Genomic DNA, 23,379 nt, shown 5'->3' on the forward strand with positions numbered 1-23,379 from the left:
AAAATAAAAGCCCAACAAATAAAACATGGACACTACATAAATGGGAGTAAATGTGTTCCTTGATTCTTTTGTAATGCATAACATAATTGTAAAAATAGATTACTAGGAAAATTATGATTCGTATCAGAATGCTTTAGTTAAATCACTGGATGAACAGTTGATCATATGGAATTCATTTTGTTTTGTAACATAAGAGTAGATAAGATCAAATATTTTGTTAATATAGTCAACCAGGGTTGCTGGGAATGCAAAGTTATCAGTCATTTCACCATTGTTCCTTTTTATTTATTATTATTATTATTTATTTATTTATTTACTGTCCTGTTTGGCTGTTCGGTCAAGCAGAAAGGAAGATCTGTATCTCTTTTATTCCAGGACAGTTTTACTGTCACAGTGGATTTTTAATCTGCCACTGTGGGTTTTCTTTTGTATTCTGAAGGATAGTTATTTAGTATTACAGCCGTTCAGTTGAACAGAATAAAGTTTTTAAAGGGGAGTGACAGAAAAAAAACCTGTGAAAAGGTCATTAAATAATATTAAAAAAAGAAGACAACGCAGACAACGCACTAGATGTAAACAAGATGACGTAAGTAAAGCATTTTGTAACTAGTACAATGACACATTGGATTCAAGTGTTGTATGGGTCGGTAGTGCTACACCCTGTGAGGGACGGACAGGACGGGGACAGCAGGGTCCATGACCCCTGTCCTGCATGCTTCCTCCTCCCTTCACCATCGTTCCTGTGTTGTGTGTTTTTGTTTGCACATTAAGGACTACAATCCTGTTGTTTTAATTCCTCATTTTAAAAACAACACGTTTCAAGCAACAAGTTTTTCCTCATGTTTTTCAGATTGTAGGGTGAAAGCTGCATCTGGCTGTTAGTGTGTACCGAATCGGTGGCAACAATGGGGAAATAAAATGCCAGTATTTTAAGGGTAATAGCTCGTCAGCAACATAAAGTATTTTTAAAAAATGAACTAGTTCATTTTGAATTATGAACTGAAGTTCATCAGACAGAAATAAAAAGATGAAAATAAAGTCCAGAAATTCTTACTTAATGCAATGGTGAATTCCTTCAATATGTTACAGAGGATCTGTTCCTTTGGAATTATATACATTTTAATGATTTAATGTAAATTCCAAATTTGTTTAGGAATAATGATTAATACTGAGGGAATAAGAGAAACCTTTTGTGGATGAAATCATCGTTGAATCGTATCAACAACCACGAATCGTGATCCATATTGTTGTGAAAACGAATCATTATTCCCCTAATATCAGTACAGTGATAAGTCTCTTATGTGTTTCCTTCATTTTATACCATTTTTGTTCATTGGATGGACTGGATGTGAGTTTGCCGTATCCCACACACCTCTCTGAAACTTTGGTAAAGGAGTGTACAGGTCTTCGTTTCACGACGGAGTTCCGTTCCTACGTCGGCGACGAATTTGTGCGTAAATCGAAACACACGAGATATATATGTCAGGGAATAAACCGAGAACCATGCATGTTGGGAGATTGATTGTAACATTATGTAGTTACTGCCTTTGTCCAAGGGGAGACAGTGCAGGACAAACAAAAACAGCTACAGTACAAGTATTTGTGAAGGAAGAAATTGAATATACGCAGGTTTTCTGTGATGGAAAGATCCCGAAGGTTTTTTGTTGTAATGTCGTTTGGAAATCGAGAAGTTGTGCAAAAGACTGCGTCCCGCCGTATTGCTGAGGCCGGACCGCAGCGTCTATTCACAGGCGCGATCCCACTACTGAGCGGCACGGGGGCTTTGACCTGCTCCGTTTCCGACCTGGGCCGGTGCACCCCTCCTTAGGCGACCTGCTGGTCCCGAGCTCCCCCGGGAGCACCATATCGATACCGAACTTAGCGTGGACACCCGCTCGACATAGTCCGCTGCGGCTCAGAACTCCTGAGCTCAAACGATCCGCCAGCCTCAGCCTCCCAGGAACTTGGATTACAGGCACGCGCCACCGCACCCGGCGAGAGCAAGAGACACCTCTTGTGCCTTTGATTTGGAGGCATGTGATGTCACCAGGTGGGACAGCGACATCTAGTGGTCGTAATATACAATCTCGCCACCGCAACCTGCGAATGTCTTCCCCCAATCCATTGATCAATCGTTAATAATGTATTGCACCTTTCATACTTAAAAAGCCACAGTGGTGCTTCACAGAACAGAAAGGAACAAAAATCCTCCTAGTCTATAAGGATAAAACATAAATAAGATATTAGGTATCACCAGTGTTGGGAAGATTACTTTGGATATGTACAGTGCCGTGAAAAACTATTGGCCTCCTTATATTTTTGCAGTTTCTCCAATTTAAGATCATCAAACAAATGTAAATATCAGACCAATATAGCCCAAGGGAACTTCAAATGCTGTCTTTAAACGGTGATTTCATTTATTAAGGTTATAAAAAAAACTATTCAAAGTTACCTGGCCCTGTGTGAAAAAAGTAATTAGCCCGCTTGTTCAATCAATAATTAATTGTGGCTCATCGAAACCTTTGGTTCATTTTCACCGATTACACCCAAGCCTGATAACTTGCGGACCTGTACAATCAAGAAATCACTTAAACAGAATATTTTTCCCATTTGATTACATTTGTATTACTTTTCTTAATTTTGAATAAATTCATTTAACTGCATTTAATCCAAAACAGTACAAAATAAATAAAAAAACTTTAGAAAATATGGCCACATTAAAACACACCTTAAGTTAAATTGCCATCTTAGAACAGTTTTTTCTCTCTCCCAGAACAGTGCACGTATTTCCTTTAAATGGTTTCTGTGTGGCACGTGAAAAGTTCGATCACATTTTCTAACCGTTTACCTTCTACTACTAAAAGTAGTCTACAGTCCAGCCATTATCCAAAATGGTTAAATACAATGCAGAAGTCTTGGGATTGGGAAATGGTCTCTCAGAAAGCGTCAAAAGCGTCCCTCATGTACGCCCAATGGGCCTTTCGTGCGAAACCTGTCTTGAGCTGTAAACTCATCAGAGACCAACAAATCAGAACCTGTGCAGAAACTCCAAAATCGTCCAAGCTTGACGGATGAAGTATTAAGTAAGTTATGTATCTGTGTGCTGGGCATTCCTGCTCTTGACTGCTCACAAACTCTTGTTTTTGGTTCCTGTGTTGTTTTTTAATGTGTGAAGACTATTTTCAAATATTGTGGCAGATTTGTTCTATTTTACACATTATATCCTACACACTGAGACAACAATGAGTAAACCTGTGTAGAATATTGATCTTCTTGCCTATTATTAATAGCTGCAACACTCTTTTTCTGTACTAGAGGGATCTAAGTGTGTGAAATGTTGATTTAAAACGTCACGTTCCCCCCCCCTTTTACTGTTTTCCATGCTTAACCCACTTCCCCTGATGAATATGGTACACGTTGTAGTACCGCTTTCCTCCAGGCGGAGGCAGTGTAGGACAAACAAAAACTGTGTTCTGTGAAGGGAAAAAAATGAGCGTTTGGGTGATGCAAAACTAATTGTAGCTGTCAGCGTGTTTGTTGTTAATCGAGAAGTAGTGTAAAAGACTGCGTCCCGCCGTGTTGCTGAGGCCGCACCGCAGCGTCTATTCACAGGTGCGATCCCACTACTGAGCGGCACGGGGGCTTTGACCTGCTCCGTTTCCGACCTGGGCCGGTGCACCCCTCCTTAGGCGACCTGCTGGTCCCGAGCTCCCCCGGGATCACCATATCGATACCGAACTTAGCGCGGACACCCGCTCGACATAGTCCGCTGTGGCTCAGAACTCCTGAGCTCAAACGATCCGCCAGCCTCAGCCTCCCAGGAACTTGGATTACAGGCACGCGCCACCGTACCCGGCGAGAGCAAGCTACACCTCTGGTGGCTTTGATTTGGAGGCATGTGACGTCATCAGGTGGGACAGCGACATCTAGTGGTCGAAATATACAATCTCGCCGCCAGAACCTGCGAATCTCTTCCCCCAGTCCATCAATCACCCTGGAACCCCCATTTTCCTATTGTTGTAAAGTCGTAACCAACTTTAAGAGTTGTTAAGAGGAATAAAGATGTTTGGGGGGTTTAAAGATGGCCTCTGAAAACACAAGTACAGTATATAACATTTTCAAATGTCATTTCAAATTCGTTTGCAGTACCGCCAAATGTATATTGCTAGCCATGACGTCCGCCAGCCATAGGCTGAGCTACACTGTACAATATTTGTTTACGGAGTACTTGCGTGCAAGGAGGAAACTTTTCTTGTCACTTTCCTACTATGTTCAGTGTGGGAACTTGGTACGCCTCTGTACTGTATTGAAAAAAATCTGAATACGAGTCAAGTGGGCTCTGGAACACTTCAGGAAACCATTGTCAGTTAACACAGTTTGTCACTACATCTACGAATTCAAGTTAAAACTCTACCATGCAAAGCGAAAGCCATATATCAACAGCACCAAGAAATGCCACAGGCTTCTCTGGGCCTGAGCTCATCTGAGATGGAACTAAGCAAAGTGGAAAAGTGTGCTGTGGTCTGATGAGTCCACATTCCAAATTGTTTTTGTAAATCATGGACGTCATGTCCTCTGGGGCAAAGAGGAAAAGGACCATCTGGATTGTTATGAGCACAACGTTCAAAATCCAGCATCTGTGATGGTGTGTTAGCACCCATGGCATGGGTTGCAGATCCCTGAAGGCACCATTAATGATGAGAGGTACATACAGGTTTTGGAGCAGCATCTGCTGCCATCCAAGCAACGTCATTTTCAGGGACGTCAATGCTTATTTCAGCAAGACAATGCTAAGACACATTCTGCACGTGTCACGTGGCTTCGTAGTAAAAGAATGAGTACTCGACTGGCCTCCAGTTGTCCAGACCTGTCTCCCATTGAAAATGTGTGGCGCATTTTGAAGCACAAAATATGACAACGGAGACCCCGGACTGCTGAGCAACTGAAGTTGTACATCAAGCAAAAATGGAAAAGAATTCCACCTACAAAAACTTTTACAATTAGTGTCCTCAGTTCCCAGATGCTTATTGAGGGTTGTTAAAAGGAAAGGTGATGTAACACAGTGGTAAACATGTCCCTGTCCCAGAGTTTTTGGAACGTGCTGCAGGCAATTTGAAATGAGAGAATATTTGCAAAAAAAGTCTTTCTTGCACTGTACGCTTTTAGTAATGTAACGCTTTGAGTCTCTTTGTTTTAAAATGCTTTAAAGCAGTGTTTGACTTTTCTGTAGATTTTTTTCTTTGTTTTAAAATGCTTTGAATCATGTAAAGCACATTGAGTTACCATGTGTATAAAATGTGCTACATAAATACATTTGGCTTGCCATCAGTTTGAACAATAAGTAGCTTGTCTTTTTAGTGTATTTAATTGAATACGGGTTAAAAAGGATTCACAAATAATTGAACTGCCTTCTCTTTTTATCTGTTTTACTCAACATCCCAACTTCGTTGGCATTGGAATTTGCGTTTGTAGTTGGCTTTGCTCATCAGAGAATTCCTTTTTTTTGGGTTGTGGTTCCAGTTGTGGTTCCAGTTGTTGTGCAGCTGGTGTTGACAGCTGCAATGGTTAACACGTGCTTATTGTCCCCATTTACTTGAGTATACCAAATACGTTGCATTTGGAAAGCATCCAGGCCTATAATACAGTAACAATAAGGCAACACTGAGCTGTGAAAAAAAATACTACTTTCACAAAAAAAATTCCAAGTTGATATATACAGAACTGTAGATAACTATTCTTAATATGACCAAAAATACAAATACAAATTATAATATTCATGCTTTTGACTTTCTATGCTTGATGAAGAACTACAGTTAAACAATTTGCCACAAGCTGAAACCTATTAAATCTGGTGATGGTATTCTTAGGATTCAGTGTGTGAATAGGTGTACTGCCGAGTTGTTTCTCTTCCAGGAGGAGGCAGTGTAGTGTAGGACCACCAAAAACAGCGTTTTGTTAAGGAAGAAATTGAATCAGAAGTTTTATTTGACGTAAAGATGAAATGTGCATTGTTGATTTTGTTGTAAATCGAGTAGTAGTGTAAATGACGTAAAGATGAAATGTGCATTGTTGATTTTGTTGTAAATCGAGTAGAAGTGTAAAAGACTGCGTCCCGCCGTATTGCTGAGGCCGCACCGCAGCGTCTATTCACAGGCGCGATCCCACTACTGAGCGGCACGGGGGCTTTGACCTGCTCCGTTTCCGACCTGGGCCGGTGCACCCCTCCTTAGGCGACCTGCTGGTCCCGAGCTCCCCCGGGAGCACCATATCGATACCGAACTTAGCGCGGACACCCGCTCGACATAGTCCGCTGCGGCTCAGAACTCCTGAGCTCAAGCGATCCGCCAGCCTCAGCCTCCCAGGAACTTGGATTACAGGCACGCGCCACCGCACCCGGCGAGAACCAGCGACACCTCTTGTGCTTTTGACGTCAACAAATGTGACGTCATCAGGGTACGCCAACATATTGCGGCAGTGTGTATATTAAAGCCCTTCAAATGTTGCTGTCAACTGAATCATTAAACTTGCATCAAAACTGGAAATTATAATCCTGCATTTGAACATGACTGTTGAATGTGTCAACCGCTACGATTTAGTGGAGAACAAGCAACCATGGCAACTTGACAAGAGGAAAGACATTGAAAACATTGTAGTGGTTTACTTTTAATAAAACCACTTGATATAGCCCTGCCACCTGGCATTGGCCGAAAAATACGCCAATCATCGCCATGCTACCTGGCATTGGCCGAAAAAATACGCCAATCAATTTGTTCAGCTACTCTAATTGGCCCGAGTATAAGTCAAACACTTGCGATAAATAAAACCGGCACTAGTGGGACTGGACATCACTTCATTCTGCGTTACACTGCCTGAAACTAATGACAGCAATGGCGGGTCGACTTCTTCGCCGAACTTGCGCAGCAACGTTTCAGTTACGGAGTCGAATGGCGTTACCGCGTGCCATGGCCACAATGGAAGGTAAAAAGAAAGCAACACCGCTAAAAGTTATGGTCATGTTGAGCTACAGAGATTCCAGAAGTCAAGTCGCAGTTTGTGTTAATTTGAAAAGGTCATTTGCTTCGAGTTAAATATCACATTCCCACAAGTGAAAGCAAATGACGTTGTTATCCCAGTTTCACATTTTTAGCCTTGGGAGCACTATTTGGCAGGTCATGTTTATTCTTTTAAAATGTATAAATTGACCTCTGTGTGATATTTAATATCACCGATTTCCTTTGTTGTCCACTCCTTACACTACAAAGTGAAATGACAAAGGTCATTCATACGAACTTGTGGGAAGGCGTGTGTTGGTCCAATGCCAGTATTCTGATCGGGTACACACGGTGTGTGCAGGGTGGCATTCAAGAACACAAAGTCAAGGGTGTCATTCAAGAACACAAAGTCACAGTCTTTATGAAGTATTTTTCCAGTGCCGAAGGAGTCTGTTATAAAAGGTATTGCTGTACAATTTCTAGGAATACCCACAGATGAGGAACAAGCCACTGGCCTGGAACGCCGTGCCCTGCAAGCCCTAAAACTGGGAAAAGTACGTTAACTTAAAGCAAGTAAAGTAAGCTGTGTTTTTTTTTTTTATATATATATAAAGGCTGCACTCTATGTACTAATATGGCTTTACTGCACATTGAAGGATCCCTACAGTATGCTGAAACCTAAGGAGTACGCAGGAACCAAAGAAGACCCCCACATTGTGCCTTGTATTGGTCAAAAGAGGCTGGTGGGCTGCCTTTGTAAGTGATATCCTTCAAATGGGATAAAAATATTTTACATGCAATCCAAGTTGACTCCTAAAGTCTTCGACAGGTGAGGAAGACAACACTGCGATCGTGTGGTTCTGGCTTCATGACGGAGATGCCCAGCGCTGTCCCTCCTGTGGATCTCATTACCAGCTGGTCCATCATGAGTTGCCTCATTGAAACCATCAGAAGCAATATTAACTTCACTATTTGTCTGCTTCAAGTTCCCATTCACTTTCCATGTCAGCATGATTGGACATGTACCGTTTATCATAAAACTGAATTGAGGTGTCATCTATACAAATCGGTTCTTACTGCACTGAGCTATAATCAATACCAAACTATAAACTACATCAAGAAATTAAAATACTTTTGTTAAACTGTCTGCCGACAGTGACCAGCTTTGTTTTATTTGTTGACCATTTTAATCTTCGCAGCCAAGGTGCACTCTAAGCAAATGTTTGGCACAGCTCTGAATCAATTGTCACTATAGAACATACGCTATGGGGAAACAAAGGTTAGCATATTAATGTCTGCACCACACATTTTATGCATAAATGGGCGAACTGTGTTAGCTCCTTAAGGCCTTTTCACACTGCACTTCAGAATGCACACGCTGCGGTCGACTTTCCCGTTCATTGTGTGTGTGCTGATGGTGGTACCGCGGTTTGCCGTGTCGCGGTAACGCAGAGGATGGCTGATGCTCCGCGACATGCCCTTGAGAAGAAAACAGTTTCTCTTTGAGAGTGGCGTCTTGAGTTGAGTCAAAAAGCTCCTCCAGTAGGTGAGGGGTTGGCGGAGTGATTTCTGATGATTTGTATTTTAAACAGCAAGGCGGAGTGCATGGCCTAATAATTGCAGTGTCCCTCGATCCCGAACTTTGGGTCAATAGAAAAATAATATACTGAAATGTCTCTGCAGGCTTTTAAAGCTCCCTTCTCAATCTGAAACACACCTCAAAGCGCTCTTCCGGGAATACCCTTTTTTTTTTTTTTTTGTTGCTGCATCACCTCCTCAAAATAAAGTTTGGGCTGTATTTTGCAACATATATTGCCGAGTTGCGGGCCACTCAGCGGAGAAAGCCTCTCGACTTCCTTGTAGGCTGCTATGTCAGCATTGGCCGCACCACTGTCTTTGCTTCTTGCAGCGGGGACCTTCCATACCGAGCTAGTGTAGTGTGAAAAGGCCTTTAATGTGATTTTATCATCCCAGCTACACTGAAACAAGCATGTTTTGTTGACCACTCAGTGGAGTTTGTTCAAATATGGTCAATTTTGAGTCCATATTCAATCAAATTTTTAGAGGACATCACAATTTAATTTCAATTGTCAGAAAGCTAGTGCTATTGCAAATTTTATGATGCATGTTACTTTGTGCAAGTCTTACACATACTAGTTTTGCTCCCACACAATGAATCCACTTAATTGCAATATAAAATGTAAGTCCCCTGATAGGTTTTACTAAAATATTATGACAGCTTTGTAAAAAGCTGGACAAAAAATCCAAAGTAACACAAAAAGTTGGGATAGCAAAGTCTTTTTGACCTCTAGTGTCTTTCCAAGCATTGCTCACACTGCTCAGTTTCTACAAACAGTCTGCAAAGCAAAACAATCAGAAATATGGTGGCCATTGACAGTCTGGACTCTGGACACAGTCATCCGGACCTTTCCAAGTGGCCTCATGCTAGATTGAATCCTTGATTATGATCTATAGCTTGAAGAAGCTTCTCACGCAGTTTTTCTGCATTAGTGTATTTGGGCAGGTCCAACAGGTTGAAGCATGTGTGGGCGACAGGCAAGTAATGTTCTCCCCCACTGGTTGGCTGGATCACTAGTTTAAGGCTTTTCATGCCCAAGATGGGTATGCGATCACTTCCTGTGAGGAACACTGAGAGGACAAATCACATCCATTTCATGTTTGCAACTTCACCTTCATCCTATAACTATCCTATATTCTACAACATCCTACATGGGGAAACGCAACACTTACAGAGAAACTCTTTCTTCTTCTCTAAAGGAAGGTTGTGGAACACTTGCCAGAAGAGCTTGATGGTCTGATGGTCTGCCCAGTACTCTCCCTTATATTCAGTGCTCTGAAGAAGAAGAAAATAATCACTTGATACATCGCTGAGGTTTAAGGTTCTAAAAATTCAGGCCAAGACAGAAGTTTCATGTTTCTCCACATCCAGGTAACTATTAAAATCTTTCAATGACTACAGGTATAAATCAGAAATTAAAAGACAAGTTTATTCATATATTAATGGCCAAATGCTACAAAACCTTTTCAAGTTCAGTCCAGTCATAGTTGGTGTTGCCAATCACCATGGCTTGCAGTTCATTGGGCTGGAACAGCTCCAGAACTTTGCCTCCACACACCTTGTGGAAGCCTGCATAGAAGCACTCAAATAGTGGGGCAACCGAGGTGTTGAATGTGTAGTCTACGTACGCATTGACAAAGTCCTGCCTGGACAGAGAGAGAGTTACACTACATAGTTAGTGTGAGTGGATATTTTGTACAGTATGTGAATAAAGTAGAACATTTATTTTATTTTACTATAACATTTTACTTTGATTAAACAATGCTAAAACTAGCTCAAACAGTTACCTGTTGGATTTTTTAACATTGATGTTTTCACCATTGGGTATGAGTTCCAACACCTCTGTGGCACCATAGTTTTCCTCTGTGATCTGAAAATATAAAGGTTGCTGTTTATTTAATACATATTCCAGTAATTGTTACTCCTCTAGAATTTGTGTGTTAATGCTGAGAGGTCACTGGAGTGTCATGGCCAAAGAAGAATCATAATCTTTATGTATTATGTTCCCCGGTGGCTGTAAGATAACATGCTGACAAAGTGTTCTGAGGCAAAATTTTGGCATCATTGAAAAACAATTGTATTACATTTCTGCATTTGATGTTCCGCAATGATACAATCATACTTACTGTAAAGTTCAAGCAGAAGGTTTCCTCAAGGTCATCTTCAGGGTAGTCCAGTAACAGTTGGAGACTCCTAGTTCACAGCAAATTTGACTGTTTCAAAGTGTGACAAGTCTCCTATTTAAATGTACTTTGGAGGTAATGAGGGAATTCAGTTTCAGTTGCCAAGCAGCTAATACATAAGGAGGAAAAAGTATTAGAACAGTGAGGCTAATTTGCGTAGAACATCAAAAGGTGAATATGGGACAAGAAGAGATAAAAATCTCCGGTTTTATTTCCAGGTACTCACATCTGAGTATGAACCCCCAAAAAATAATTAGCCGGACTGACAGTTCCAATACCTTTAGAGAGGACGGTTTAATGGACAGTGATGATACTTGATCTTACCTTCCCACATCTGGCATGAGCTCCTTCAGGTCATCTAATGTTGGATTCCTTTTCAGAAGCTTCTTGTACAGGGCCACTGGGAAGTTGAGCTCCACAATGGTGAGGTTGTAGATTGCGAGACCACAGATTACTCCGATGAGGTTAAACAAATCAATGTCCTCAAAGGTCTGCAAGGAACATTACCAACTGTCACAACTGTTTAAAGACGGTCGACGACTTGCTGACTTGCTTTTTGACACATTTCTGACATTACAGGTACATGCTCATCAATATTCAACGTAATGGACTTTTACTCTGACACCTCTCTTTGCATGCCTGCATGTCTGTGATCTGGTTCTTTATGTTTTCTTAAATATACAGCAGTGTGTGTTGAACCCTTCCTTTCTGTCATCGTGTGCTTTTGTGATATTAGTTAGTTAGTAGTCATCCCACGCCATCACATTCTGACAATACCTTGCTTGAAAACCAGAGGAGCCTTGACTCCTCATGGTAACGGAACATCCCATACTTTGGATCCAACAGCTCTTTCATAATCAGGAGAAAGAACTCCTTTCTCACACCTCCTGCATCGACTGCCTCTTCTCCCACAAAGATGACCTGCCATGGGTAGTCACAACCACACACAAAGTAATGTGTTAAGACTAGTCTTACTGTTATGGAATAGCAATCAAAGAAACCTTTAGCGGCTTCTTGTAGTCGACGTTCTTTGACTTCCTGAGAACTTCCATGGTGTCTCCAACTATATTTTCCCTCCGGACAATGAGGATGAGGCAGGGATTTACGGATTCCACAGCAGGCAAGAACATGGAACTCAAGTTTTGCATTTGAGCCTGATCCACTGCCATCTATCAATAAACACAGGAAATACTGGTTGGATTCTTTGATGCAATAGCACCATTAGCTCTTATTTCATTTGTATTACCTGCATTTGTAAGACAGCATCAGTCTGTAGCAGGGTAGTCTTTGCCAGGGCATCAAATACAAAGGGATACCTGCACATAGTCACCACAGCATCTTGACCCTGAGGACAGAGAGGCATCACTGAATGAGCCATTTTATTCAACAAGGTTAACAAGAGAAGAGTGACATGCCTCTTTTATACAAGTCATGCAAGACTGAAATTTCAAAAAGCAGGCTGAAATACTTACGCCTGGGTACATTTGTCTCTGAATCCATGTGATGTAGTCATTTCGGATGTCTATCAAGTCGTCCAACTCGTGAATGTAGAATTTATCGTACTGTATAATGTGTCCACTTCGCTCATTCACCTGAGATGACAGGAAAGTTGACATGATTCAACAGTCGGATGTATAGTGGAACCTTGACATAGTTCCATGACCAAGTTTGTAACTTAATTTAATCAGAAATCAAATCAATTTCCCCCCATTGACTAATGAATTCCAGCCCCCCAAAATACCATGTTTGCTTGTATTTTTTTAAATAGCACTGTATTGTTTAAAAAAAAAAGTTAGAATGTAAATAAAGAGTTTTGATAATTACTGTACGTAGTGTCGTATTTGTGTGTTGGATGTATGCCTTTAAGGGGTGTGGCCTAGTGAGTGCAGCTCCTTGTGAGTGTTCTAATTTTGTATTTTAGGGTTTGTCCTGTTCAGTAAATGGCTAAAAGTGCTATTGCAACTGTCTCCCCGCCCACATGCAAAGGCATTAATATAATTTAATTTAAAAAAATAAAATAATTCCCCCCACTTAACCCGAGCAGCGGTGAATCTGAAGCTCGACCGAGTCTAGTTGCAAGATGAGATAATTATTATAATTATGAGATATTTCCTCATTTCTTACCATGTGGAGGATCTCCAGCAGTCGGAGTGACGTGTCCAGAAAACAGGTGAAAATTCTTTGCTCTGTCGATGGGATTCCCACATTGTGCATCTGGAGCAGGTACACCACCACTTCTTTGTACAACTCGACCAGCCGCTGGAAGACTTGGGGCTCAAATGTGGACCACCAGTTTCCTGAGGCAAACAAAATACATACAAAAGAGAAATGACCTTTGCTTTCACCAAGCGATGTGGTTTTGCTCAGGTCGGTAAAGCAGTTGAGTTGAGGTTCCATTGTCAAAATTAGTTGTAACCCAACAGTGGAAACACAAGCAAGAATTTTAAGTTGTACCATGGCGAGCTGGACTAACAACATCGCTTGGAGGAAACATGGGTAAATGTTGAGTGATATGTCTGCAGCCCTTTCTCCTACCTAGCACTTTAAGTGGCGCTTCTTTCAAGCTGATGAGAGATTTGGCAAATGGGATGGAGATAGTCACATAATTGTTGGGATCACTGAAGAGAGGACATTCTGGAAGAGTGAGGTAGAGTCTCAGTGCTTCTATGTCAGGAGGGGAGTTGCTTAGTCTGGGAATTAGATTCTTCTCCATACTTGCAGCAATCTGACAGTGATGAAGAAAGTATAACAGTCCACTTTACAACAATCAATCATCAGAATTAATTTATTGATGACTGACCTGTTGGGTGATCTCAGGGTAGTTAGATGTAATCAGTTTGTAAAATAGGAGACGGGCCATGTTCATGTCAGTCCCTGAACATTTACTGCTGGTACTGTAGTGATCTGGATGACTGATGACAGAGATGCACAGTTAATATGTGACTGAGTAGATGTGTCAAAAAGCAACTTGTAATTGTGCAAGTTCTCCCACTTAAAAAGATGAGAGAGGCTTGTAATTTTCATCATAGGTATACCTCACCTATGAGAGACAAAAGGAGAAGAAAAAGAAAAAAATCCACAAAAATCACATTGTCTGATTTTTAAAGAATTTATTAGCAAATTATGGTGGAAAATAAGTATTTGGTCAATAACAAAAGTTCATCTAAATAATTTGTTGGAAATGACAGAAGTGAAACATTTTCTGTAAGTCCTCACAAGGTTTTCACACCGTTGCTGGTATTTTGGCCCATTCCTCCATGCAGATCTCCTCTAGAGCAGTGATGTTTTGGGGCTGTCGCTGGGCAACAAAGACTTCCAACCCTCCAAAGATTTTCTATGGGGTTAAGATCTGGAGACTGGCTAGGACACTCCAGGACCTTGACATGCTTCTTACGAAGCCACTCCTTTGTTGCCCGGGCGGTGTGTTTGGGATCATTGTCGTTCTGGAAGACCTGCCACGTTTCATTTTCAATACCCTTGCTGACTGACTCAAAATCTCACAATACCCCATTGTGCTCATCCAGGTCCCTTTGCAGAAAAACAGCCCCAAAGCATGATGTTTCCACCCCCATGCTTAACATTATGTATGGTGTTGTTTGGATGCAACTCAGCATTTCCTACTCTCCAAACACAACAAGTTGAGTTTGAGTTGAGTACCAAAAAGCTCTATTTTGGTTTCATCTGACCATTTGACATTCTCCCAATCCTCTTCTGGATAATACAAATGCTCTCTAGCAAACTTCAGACGGGCCTGGAATGTACTGTCTTAAGCAGGGGGACACGTCTGGCACTGCAGGATTTGAGTCCCTCGCGGCATAGTATGTTACTGAACTTTGTTACTTTGGTCCCAGCTCTCTGCAGGTCATTCACTAGGTCCCCAGTGTGGTTCTGGGATTTTTGCTCATCGTTCTTGTGATCATTTTGACCTCATGGGGTGAGATCGAGGGAGATTATCAGTGGTGTTGTCTGTCTTCCATTTTCTAATAATTGCTCCCGCAGTTGATTTTTTTCACACAAAGCTGCTTACCTATTGCCGATTCAGTCTTCCCAGCCTGGTGCAGGGCTACAATTTTGTTACTGGTGTCCTTTGACCCCTCCTTGAGCCGTCACCTTATCGTGGTGGAGGGGTTTGTGTGTCCCAATGATCCAAGGAGCTAAATTATCTAGGTTTTTATGCCCCTGGCAGGGTCACCCATGACAAACATTTCCTAGGTGATGGAACAGACAAAAAATATTGGATCGCGTTTTCCCTTGCCCGGACGTGGGTCACCGGGGGCCCCCTCTGGAGCCAGGCCTGGTGGTGGGGCTCGAAGGCGAGCGCCTGGTGGCTGGGCCTGCACCCATGGGGCCCGGTTGGGCACAGCCCAAAAGGGTAACGTGTGTCCCCCTTCCCATGGACCCACGACCTGTGGGAGGGGCCATAGGGGTAGGGTGCATTGTGAGCTGGGCGGTGGCCGAAGGCAGGGACCTTGGCGATCCGTTCCCCGGCTACAGAAGCTGGCTCTAGGGACGTGGAATGTCACCTCTTTGGCAGGGAAGGAGCCCGAGCTGGTGTGTGAGGTTGAGAAGTTCCGACTAGATATAGTCGGGCTCGCCTCCAGACACAGCTTGGGCTCTGGTACCAGTCCTCTCGAGAGGGGTTGGACTCTCCCACTCTGGAGTTGCCCACGGTGAGGGGCGCCAAGCAGGTGTGGGTATACTTATTGCCCCCCGGCTCGGCGCCTGTACATCGGGGTTCACCCCGCTGGATGAGAGGGTAGCCTCCCTCCGCCTTTGGGTGGGGGGACGGGTCCTAACTGTTATGCACCAAACAGCAGTTCAGAGTACCCACCCTTTTTGGAGTCCTTGGAGAGGGTGCTGGAGAGCACTCCCACTAGGGACTCCATCGTTCTGCTGGGGGACTTCAATGGAGGGGCGTGATTGGGAGGAACGGCCCCCCCAATCAGAAACCGAATAGTGTTCTGTTATTGGACTTCTGTGCTCACCACGGATTCTCCATAACGAACACCATGTTCAAGCATAAGGGTGTCCACACGTGCACTTGGCACCAGGACACCCTAGGTCGCAGTTCGATGATCGAATTTGTGGTCGTGTCATCGGACTTACGGCCGCATGTCTTGGACACTCGAGTGAAGGGTGGGGTGGAGCTGTCAACTGATCACCACCTGGTGGTGAGTTGGATCCGATGGTGGGGGAAGATACCCTGACCTGGCAGGCCCAAATGTATTGTGAGGGTCTGCTAGGAACGTCTGGCAGGAAGTGGCTGGAGAGAAGGAAGTCTGAGCTTCCCGCAATCCGACCTCGGATAAGCGGAGGAAAATGGATGGCTGTCCTTTGACAGGTCCGAGATGTGCTCATACTTTGGAGTAACATATCTTGTTATCCGATCCAAAGCAGAGTACTCAGTCAGAAGTCAAACAGGCCCGATTATCAGATGCCTCCAAAATATTATCCTAAGTGACTATCCTAAGGTGTGGCCTTTGTCAAGAGTGATTTTTTTCTTCTTTTCTTCTTCCCCCGTCCAGGTGAGATTTTGTGTTGGTCTATTTTCAAAACAGCAGTTCAAGGTGTATGTGGCATGTGTGCCGACCAACAATTGCACACCTCAGGCCGATCGTGTTGGGGGGGGGCACCACAGAATGCCAGTATTGCCCACATCAGAGACTGCCACTGCCACTACCCTTCCTTCTACTTTGCAGTCTGGATGCCGTGTGGCACAATGCTGCCTCTCACAGGTCACTCTTGGTATTATGACAGTTTGTTACCTATTGCTGGCATGAGGCCAAAACCTATGTCCAAATGTGGAAAAATTCATAATTTTTCACAAATCTATACTATTAATCACTCCCCGCGTGTGTGTGTTTTATTTTTACAAATTACCAATCTAAAGTGTTGAAAATGGCTCTCTCTCTTTGACGATACAATGTTAATTGCTCAACAAATATGCCGGTTTTTTGTTTTTGTTTACTGTAAAGTTATGGTTTTGGAGATATGAGGATTCCGCCCAATGCTAGCGCTGTGTCGTTTGGGATGTTGGTCATCTTGACTACAACACACATTTTAAGGTGATTTTAAAAACCCGTGTGTACCCTGCTTTTACTCTATGAGCAAGCGAAGAGAGAACTTTCTGTGCAAATCCAAACAATGTTTAACTGTTTCACCTAAAATAAATCATAAATTAGCTGAGACAAAAGAGAACAATGTTAGAACCTGTCCTACAATGTAGGTTTTTCTGGAAAAATAAGACTCTAAAGTCAAAGTGCACGCACACACAAAAAAAACAGCCTTATGCATAGTCCCACAGGAGACATTTGCATATCTCATGAGACTTCAACGTCAGCTCAGTGAGCATCTGAAAGGATTAACTCAAGTGTACTTTGCTCTTTGGCTACTTACCTCGTAGACAAGAAGGATCCATTGAGGCAGCTTGCAGTTGAGAACACCAGGTCAATCTCACTGAGGGAATTGCAAGAGAGACAATTAGTGTGACTAGTTTTCACCGTTAATTAGAGATGAAGAAATGACTAAACCATGTACAATTTGTTCTGTAATACATGGTCAGCCAACGCTGTTGTGAAGAGATGACTTTACTTGGAGATTTCTAGGGGCAGTCTTCCTGGCGTATGGTTCAGCCATCTCTGAATGGTTTCCTCATTCAAGGTACAAACTCTTCGCTGGGCATCTGGTGTCGCCACATCATCGCTGTTTTTCAGGCTCTACAAGAACAACCCCAACACAAAATAAAGCATTTGCTGCACTGAATAACTCCACAGCCATGTAAATACAAACTTACATTGGCAGTAGAATTTTGAGCAAAACTTTGGTCTCCTCCAGCATAAATCCTCTTGATACAACAGTTCTGATCCACGACTGTAAAAGGTAAATGTGGAAGAGGTTACTGACTTGAACATTTTTCGAATGAGAGGTTATGGCTAAGTATGGTCGAGTTCGCCTCCCAAATTACCAAAAGCAGGAAAACGGCCATCAGCATGACCGTCATTTGCATACATTTGATCACATTTCGCATATAATTATTGAAAACGGGGCAAAAATGCAGATGGACACTTTCAAAATCCTATTAAATGCCCATCACAATGTTGTAGTAAAGAATGAAGAAAGCTAAAGATCTGTAGAACTCAACAGATGTTTCGGTTCACTGAGTGTGTCAATAAGAAGCACAGATTTTTTTTTAATTCTAAATTGTGTTATTACTTTCATTGATCATATTGCGGTCTCACCTCTACCATCTGAATCAACAGAGTGTATCCAGGGGCCCTTGACTGGGCCCGGGCTTTTCCTGTTACTGCTAGAGCGTGTACCAAGCTGTCCATTTCCTCCAAGACCAAATGAGTCCATCTTTCCGCATGAGGGTGTGAAAGCCAGTGTGTGCTGCCTTTAATCGCAAAATAATTTGAAAACAATATTGAGTAAGTATGGAAAAACGTGACTTTCCAACGCAGACACCAGTCTTACCTTCCACATGCAACCTGTGTGACTATGTTTCCCATGAGCTCAAACACTTTCCTTGGGTTGATTTCATGATTTGTAGAGTTATGCCCCAGCTGACCATATCCTCCTGCTCCGAATGTAAAGACGCCCCCTTCCTGGAGAATCACCAACACCAGTTCTCAACTTTCTCATGCAGAAGTGCTAACCTATTTATTTACAAACATCTTGGTGGATAGGGTAAGGTGGAATGAGAGAACATACACGATTCAAACATGTAAAGGATTATAATTAAGTTACTGACAGTTGACAAAAGTCGCAATAGGATATAGGAACCAATCTCACTGATCTCCATATTGTGATTGATGGTACATTTTGAGATCTGTTTAAACCCAAAGTTATATTTTGGAGTCTTCTAGGTTGAACTTTGACCAACGGAATAGCAATTCAATTAGTTTTACGATCAGCTGATCACACTTATCTTCCTTTTCATAGGACTAGATTGTCAAATTTGGTGACTCTGGAGTCACTAATAGAAGTCTAAATCTTACAAAGAACTACTGTAGTCTCACTGAAACAAACAATAAAAGTACAAAAACGTTGCAATGTTACAAGAATAACGTAATTTTTACAAGAAAAAAAGTCAATATTAATATAAGGTTAAACAACAGCTTTTCCACAATAAAATTATAATTAAGTCCACGAGAATAAAGTAGTCATTTTATAAGAAAAAGTAGTGATATTCTATGCACAAATCAAAGAAAACATCATAGAAAATGTGTCCTATGTATTACAATGAGAATTTCAGAAATAATATACTTTGGCACATTGACATCCTAAATAACATCCATCTTCATTCGAATGAACAGATTATCGTGATAGTAAAATTGTTTTTGTCTGTTCCTAAAAACTGCACTGAGCAAACCTGCCTGTCATCAACCAATAGTGGCTTTCGAGGGGGCTGCTAGTCTTTGTGTGGCAATTTCGACATCCATCCATTTTCCACACAGTTTATCCTCACTAGGGTCGCGGGCGAGCTGGAGCCTATCCCAGCTATCTTCGGGCAAGAGGCGGGGTACACCCTGAACTGGTCGACAGTGAATCGCAGGGTGCCTACTGTATAGACAAACAACCATTCGCACTCCCAATCACACCTGCGGGCAATTTAGAGTCTTCAATTAACCTACCATGCATGTTTTGGGGATGTGGGAGGAAACCGGAGTACCCGGAGAAAAACCACACAGGCACGGGGAGAACATGCAAAAACTCCACACAAGCGAGGCCGGATTTGAACCCGGGTCCTCTGAACTGTGAGGCAGATTTGCTAACCAGTCGACCACCGTGCCGCCTAGTTTGGACATCCACCAAATTTAAAATGACAACTTTTTTTTATGTGACAAAAAGTCATGTTTCTTTCTGTACTATTGAAATATTGCAACATAGGCACTTCATTTTACTTTATAAATAAATAAATATATATATATATATATAAAAAAAACAGTTTTTGGAATAAACTAAACAAAACTCTACAGATCGACTCTCTCAATGTAATTTCACCCCAGCTGCATTCGATCACTTAACTTGGTCAGGGCTGCTGTGTGATCTTCTCCACAGGAGACAAAAATTACTTTCTGCGATCGAAGCGACTTCAGCAGGGTTGGAAAACACCGGTCTGAAAAAAAAAAAAAAAAGCAAAGCAAAAGTCTATGACTGATGACTATGAATATTCATAGTGAACAACTTAAAAAAGCAGATGCAAAAGCATCCAACGTTAAGTTTCTTTTAAATTAATTTGCTGACAAAAATGTCTAAAATTTGGATAACAAAATGATTGCACAAATGCTGCGCCACTACTTGTCAAGACCAAACATTTCCTGCTCATGAAGTGTGAGTGCACGCACTATACAATACCTGGTTGTTCATTGTCGAAAAAAAGCTTTAAATGTATCTAACTTTCAGTATCTTCTCTTACCATTACTGTCATTGAGACCCAGTTGACCAAACTTGTTACGGCCCCAACCGAACACAGCTCCTGAGAGAGTGAGTGCAAAGCTGTGAGCTCCACCTGCTGATATCTGAGCAAAAGGAATGCCCTGCAGAGACTGAATGATTTGCGGGCTAGAAATGCATTGTCCATTTACTCCAAGCCCAAGTTGTCCGTATCGATTTTGACCCCAGGAGAAAAGCTGGCTCCCTGAGGTATACAAAATAAACATGTCAGGAGTATTGTGGTTGGCATAATTGTGCGTACAAACCATCCTCACCTTTTGAAAGTGCTAGTGAGTGCCAGTACCCACAGGTTACCTGAGTGATTTGAACATCAGTCAAAGCCTTGATGTTTCTGCCATCACCAGGAACAGAAATGATGAAAATGTTTATGTATTTTTGTCATTCTTGGTACAAAAGATAGCATAGTAGCATGACAATGAAAATGTACCTAGGCACACGAACACTTTCTTCAAAGTTGTTTAAGCCAAGCTGCCCATCTGAGCCCAGGCCCCATGAGAAAACCTGCCCGCTGTCATTCAAGGCAAGTGTATGCGACTCTCCACAAGACACTGCTATTATGATCTGAGCATCCAGAGCCACAACCTGCTCTAATGGAGGACCAAGACATTTACTGGATGAGTCATTTCACAAAAAGACTGAACATCAATCCTTTTTTTATGACAGCTTATCCTGTTCAAGGTCGCGGGTGAGCTGAGCCTATCTCAGGTCACTTTGGGCAATAGGCAGACTTACACCCTAGACTGGTCGCCAATCAATCACATGTAGAAACAGAACATTCACTCTCATATGCACACCTTGAGTGAAAAATGAACTTTCTCTATATGCATGGAGCTCAGGCCAGTGAACCACTCCACGACTAAGACTGAACACTTTTCAAATAAAAACACCAACCTGGTTTCTTTCGGGACTTCTCGTGGCCCAGTTGACCGAGATCATTGCAGCCACACGTGTATACAGTGCCATCATCCAGCACGAAGGCTGTGTGCTTGCGACCACAGCCTACATCGCGCACTAGTTTGGCATGGAAGAAGTCACATTTCCTTGGCTCCACCACTATCTCTTCATCAATGCCCCCCAAACCGAGCTGGCCGTAGGAAGCATTGCCCCAACACAGCATTGTGGTCCTTGCTTGTGGCTAAATAAGCCAGCAGGAGCCTGTGCAAAAAAAAAAAAATGATGAGACAAATTCAGACAGCATTCAGGTCAAACTCAGTACAACAGTCAGCCAGATTCACACAAATATTAACACATAACTACTACAGATTTACACAGCAGCAATACCTACTTTCGGGCGTGGGAAGCAAAAAAAAACAAAAAAACATGTGCATCAACATAAACGTGTGACTACTCGAGATTATCCAGGTAAACACAGATCAAACATCTTTGGAATGATGCTTGTCGAGCTGTCAAAGTAGCCACAGTTACGACGACACTTCCGTTGAAAATCCAAATTAAAGTGAACTCTAATTGCCAATATCGGCCTCAGACCAAGTCATGAGCTAGTTATTAAGAACTACATGTGTAGTCACTGGCCATTAGGTCAAACACGTTCATGGTAGTCAGCGTTTTTGAACAGTGGGCTAAGAACATGCTAGCAGCTAGCACGCCGTTAGGGCTATCTTTACGCACTGTTTTAGCTTTCTTACTTTGACGTACTAGCCCGATGGCGAGATACTGTTAGCCTTAGCCAAGATTACCTCCTCCCCAACTTTTCAATTCCAATTCATATTGCATAGCTTTCTAAAAGCTCTGTAGTTCAAACACGCGGTTGTTTCAGTTCATTTAGTTGGACGTCCTCTTTGCTTGGCACAACTTGAATATGTTTAACGTGCAGGCACGCAAGGTTTTTGGAGTCAGCGCGGGTCGCAACGCCCAGCTGCATCTTCCGACAAGGCGGTAAAAGCAGCACACAGCAAATCTTACCGATGGAGGCAGCGCTGATGACGCTATTGTTGTTTAGATCACGTTGTCAAAGGCACGTTGATTGCCACAGTTGCTCCACTCCACTCTACATATCCTATCTGTCAACAACTGATGTTTGGGGCTTGCTGGAGGAGTACTACGCGTCAAGTTCGACATATTTATTAACCGGCATTGTCGCGTATACTTTGGGTACAAAAGTCATCGTGTAGCGGCCTATTGTTTAATGGCCGGACGCAATAGTAGACTTAAGCATTGAGCGTCAACGGCTATTGATAAGGCAATACAAACGACTCAAACGTTCGTATTTGTTTCTATCGTGCCGTTTTTGTTGCTGCTTTAGGCACAAACGTGTGTACCTTTAATTTGAAGGTGAACTCCGGGTAGTTCCGTTACTGACGTACACTTTACAACACGATGGGAAGAAATGTCGCGAAGGCGAAGCGTCGACAGCGTTCTAGTCTGGGCGAGATGCGCATGCGCTGTTTTACTGGACTGTTTACCCACTATTTACACACTTTCATATGGCATTTGTGATCGTATGAAATTGAAAGTGCACTTCCAATGTAAATTCCGAAACGTAAATGTTGCGTTTACGCCATTGAAATGTGAAGCAAATAATAAAGCAGCCTGTAGGAGGCAATTTACGTCAAAGGTTCCCAACGTAGCAAAGCACGTGACTAAATTTCGTATTGTCAACATTCATTCATATGGACTTCATCTCAGTCGAACACTAGCACTGGTAGGAAGAAAACAAGTACAAGTACTCGACAGTAATACATTAGTGTACCTAAGTAGATTTTCAAAGATTTGTACTTTATTTGAATATTTTTCTGACAACTTTTTACTTTAACGCCTTACATTTCAAAACAGATATTTGTACTTTATAATCCTTACTTTACAAAAAAAAAATAGGCTTTATATTTGAATATTTAAAATAAAAATTGCGGTTGAGAGCTTGATTGACTGCATCTTGGGCTCTTATAATGTGGAAAAAAAACTGGGACAACAGCACCGAACACGAATGACGCCAACAGATTTGGAGAAGCAACATATTCCCCATCCATGGCCTTATTTAAGAGATTTTTAAAAAATGTTTTACTAAACACTTTGCTATGCTAAAATAATTATTGGCAGTGATTGTGTTGTGTATAGTTCCAGCCTAAAAAGCACAACGGAACATGCTCGTAACTCAAAACACGGTGAAGGCAAATGCCATTGATCCGTTCCAACCATTGCGCTCCTTCTG

The 23,379-nt window shown here is 42.3% G+C and overlaps 2 protein-coding genes across 3 annotated transcripts; one reads left to right on the forward strand and one right to left on the reverse strand.

Annotated features, from left to right (window-relative positions):
• The first annotated feature begins 6,819 nt into the window (after positions 1 to 6,819).
• LOC133485699 (cytochrome c oxidase subunit 5B, mitochondrial) lies at positions 6,820 to 8,139 on the forward strand. The gene is made up of 4 exons (XM_061789860.1): positions 6,820 to 6,978; positions 7,476 to 7,546; positions 7,649 to 7,748; positions 7,822 to 8,139. Exons 1-4 carry the CDS (start codon positions 6,879 to 6,881, stop codon positions 7,932 to 7,934), a joined length of 384 nt encoding a protein of 127 aa, XP_061645844.1. The 5' UTR covers positions 6,820 to 6,878; the 3' UTR covers positions 7,935 to 8,139.
• A 910-nt stretch (positions 8,140 to 9,049) lies between these two features.
• Positions 9,050 to 22,507, reverse strand: herc4 (HECT and RLD domain containing E3 ubiquitin protein ligase 4). Of its 2 annotated transcripts, none has more exons than XM_061789859.1 (24): positions 22,490 to 22,507; positions 21,102 to 21,365; positions 20,638 to 20,797; positions 20,465 to 20,541; positions 20,173 to 20,394; positions 19,781 to 19,872; positions 18,228 to 18,358; positions 17,993 to 18,147; positions 17,548 to 17,624; positions 17,346 to 17,470; positions 17,151 to 17,210; positions 13,555 to 13,666; positions 13,290 to 13,479; positions 12,879 to 13,051; positions 12,227 to 12,346; positions 12,001 to 12,099; positions 11,756 to 11,923; positions 11,532 to 11,675; positions 11,079 to 11,245; positions 10,698 to 10,764; positions 10,359 to 10,441; positions 10,034 to 10,217; positions 9,744 to 9,846; positions 9,050 to 9,641 (listed from the first exon to the last, which is right to left on the reverse strand). In XM_061789859.1, exons 2-24 carry the CDS (start codon positions 21,325 to 21,327, stop codon positions 9,433 to 9,435), a joined length of 3,144 nt encoding a protein of 1,047 aa, XP_061645843.1. In that variant the 5' UTR covers positions 21,328 to 21,365; positions 22,490 to 22,507; the 3' UTR covers positions 9,050 to 9,432. The 2 variants fall into 2 exon arrangements, with proteins under 2 accessions (XP_061645843.1, XP_061645842.1); XM_061789858.1 differs by lacking the exon at positions 22,490 to 22,507 and adding an exon at positions 22,134 to 22,292.
• Positions 22,508 to 23,379: the final 872 nt, after the last annotated feature.

This window comes from Phyllopteryx taeniolatus, chromosome 11 (genome assembly GCF_024500385.1).
Source record: "Phyllopteryx taeniolatus isolate TA_2022b chromosome 11, UOR_Ptae_1.2, whole genome shotgun sequence".
In the NCBI taxonomy this organism is placed as follows: domain Eukaryota; kingdom Metazoa; phylum Chordata; class Actinopteri; order Syngnathiformes; family Syngnathidae; genus Phyllopteryx; species Phyllopteryx taeniolatus.

Bases quoted from the DNA above. Each gene is read 5' to 3' on its own strand.
- LOC133485699 (XM_061789860.1), top strand. From the start codon at position 6,879: ATGACAGCAATGGCGGGTCGACTTCTTCGCCGAACTTGCGCAGCAACG. The intron at 6,979-7,475 runs GTAAAAAGAAAG...TACAATTTCTAG, and splicing joins TGCCATGGCCACAATGGAAG to GAATACCCACAGATGAGGAA. The intron at 7,749-7,821 runs GTAAGTGATATC...AGTCTTCGACAG, and splicing joins GAGGCTGGTGGGCTGCCTTT to GTGAGGAAGACAACACTGCG.
- herc4 (XM_061789859.1), bottom strand. From the start codon at position 21,327: ATGCTGTGTTGGGGCAATGCTTCCTACGGCCAGCTCGGTTTGGGGGGC. The intron at 18,148-18,227 runs GTAAGACTGGTG...TTGCGATTAAAG, and splicing joins ACACAGGTTGCATGTGGAAG to GCAGCACACACTGGCTTTCA. The intron at 17,211-17,345 runs GTAAAGTCATCT...CAATTCCCTCAG, and splicing joins CTGCCCCTAGAAATCTCCAA to TGAGATTGACCTGGTGTTCT.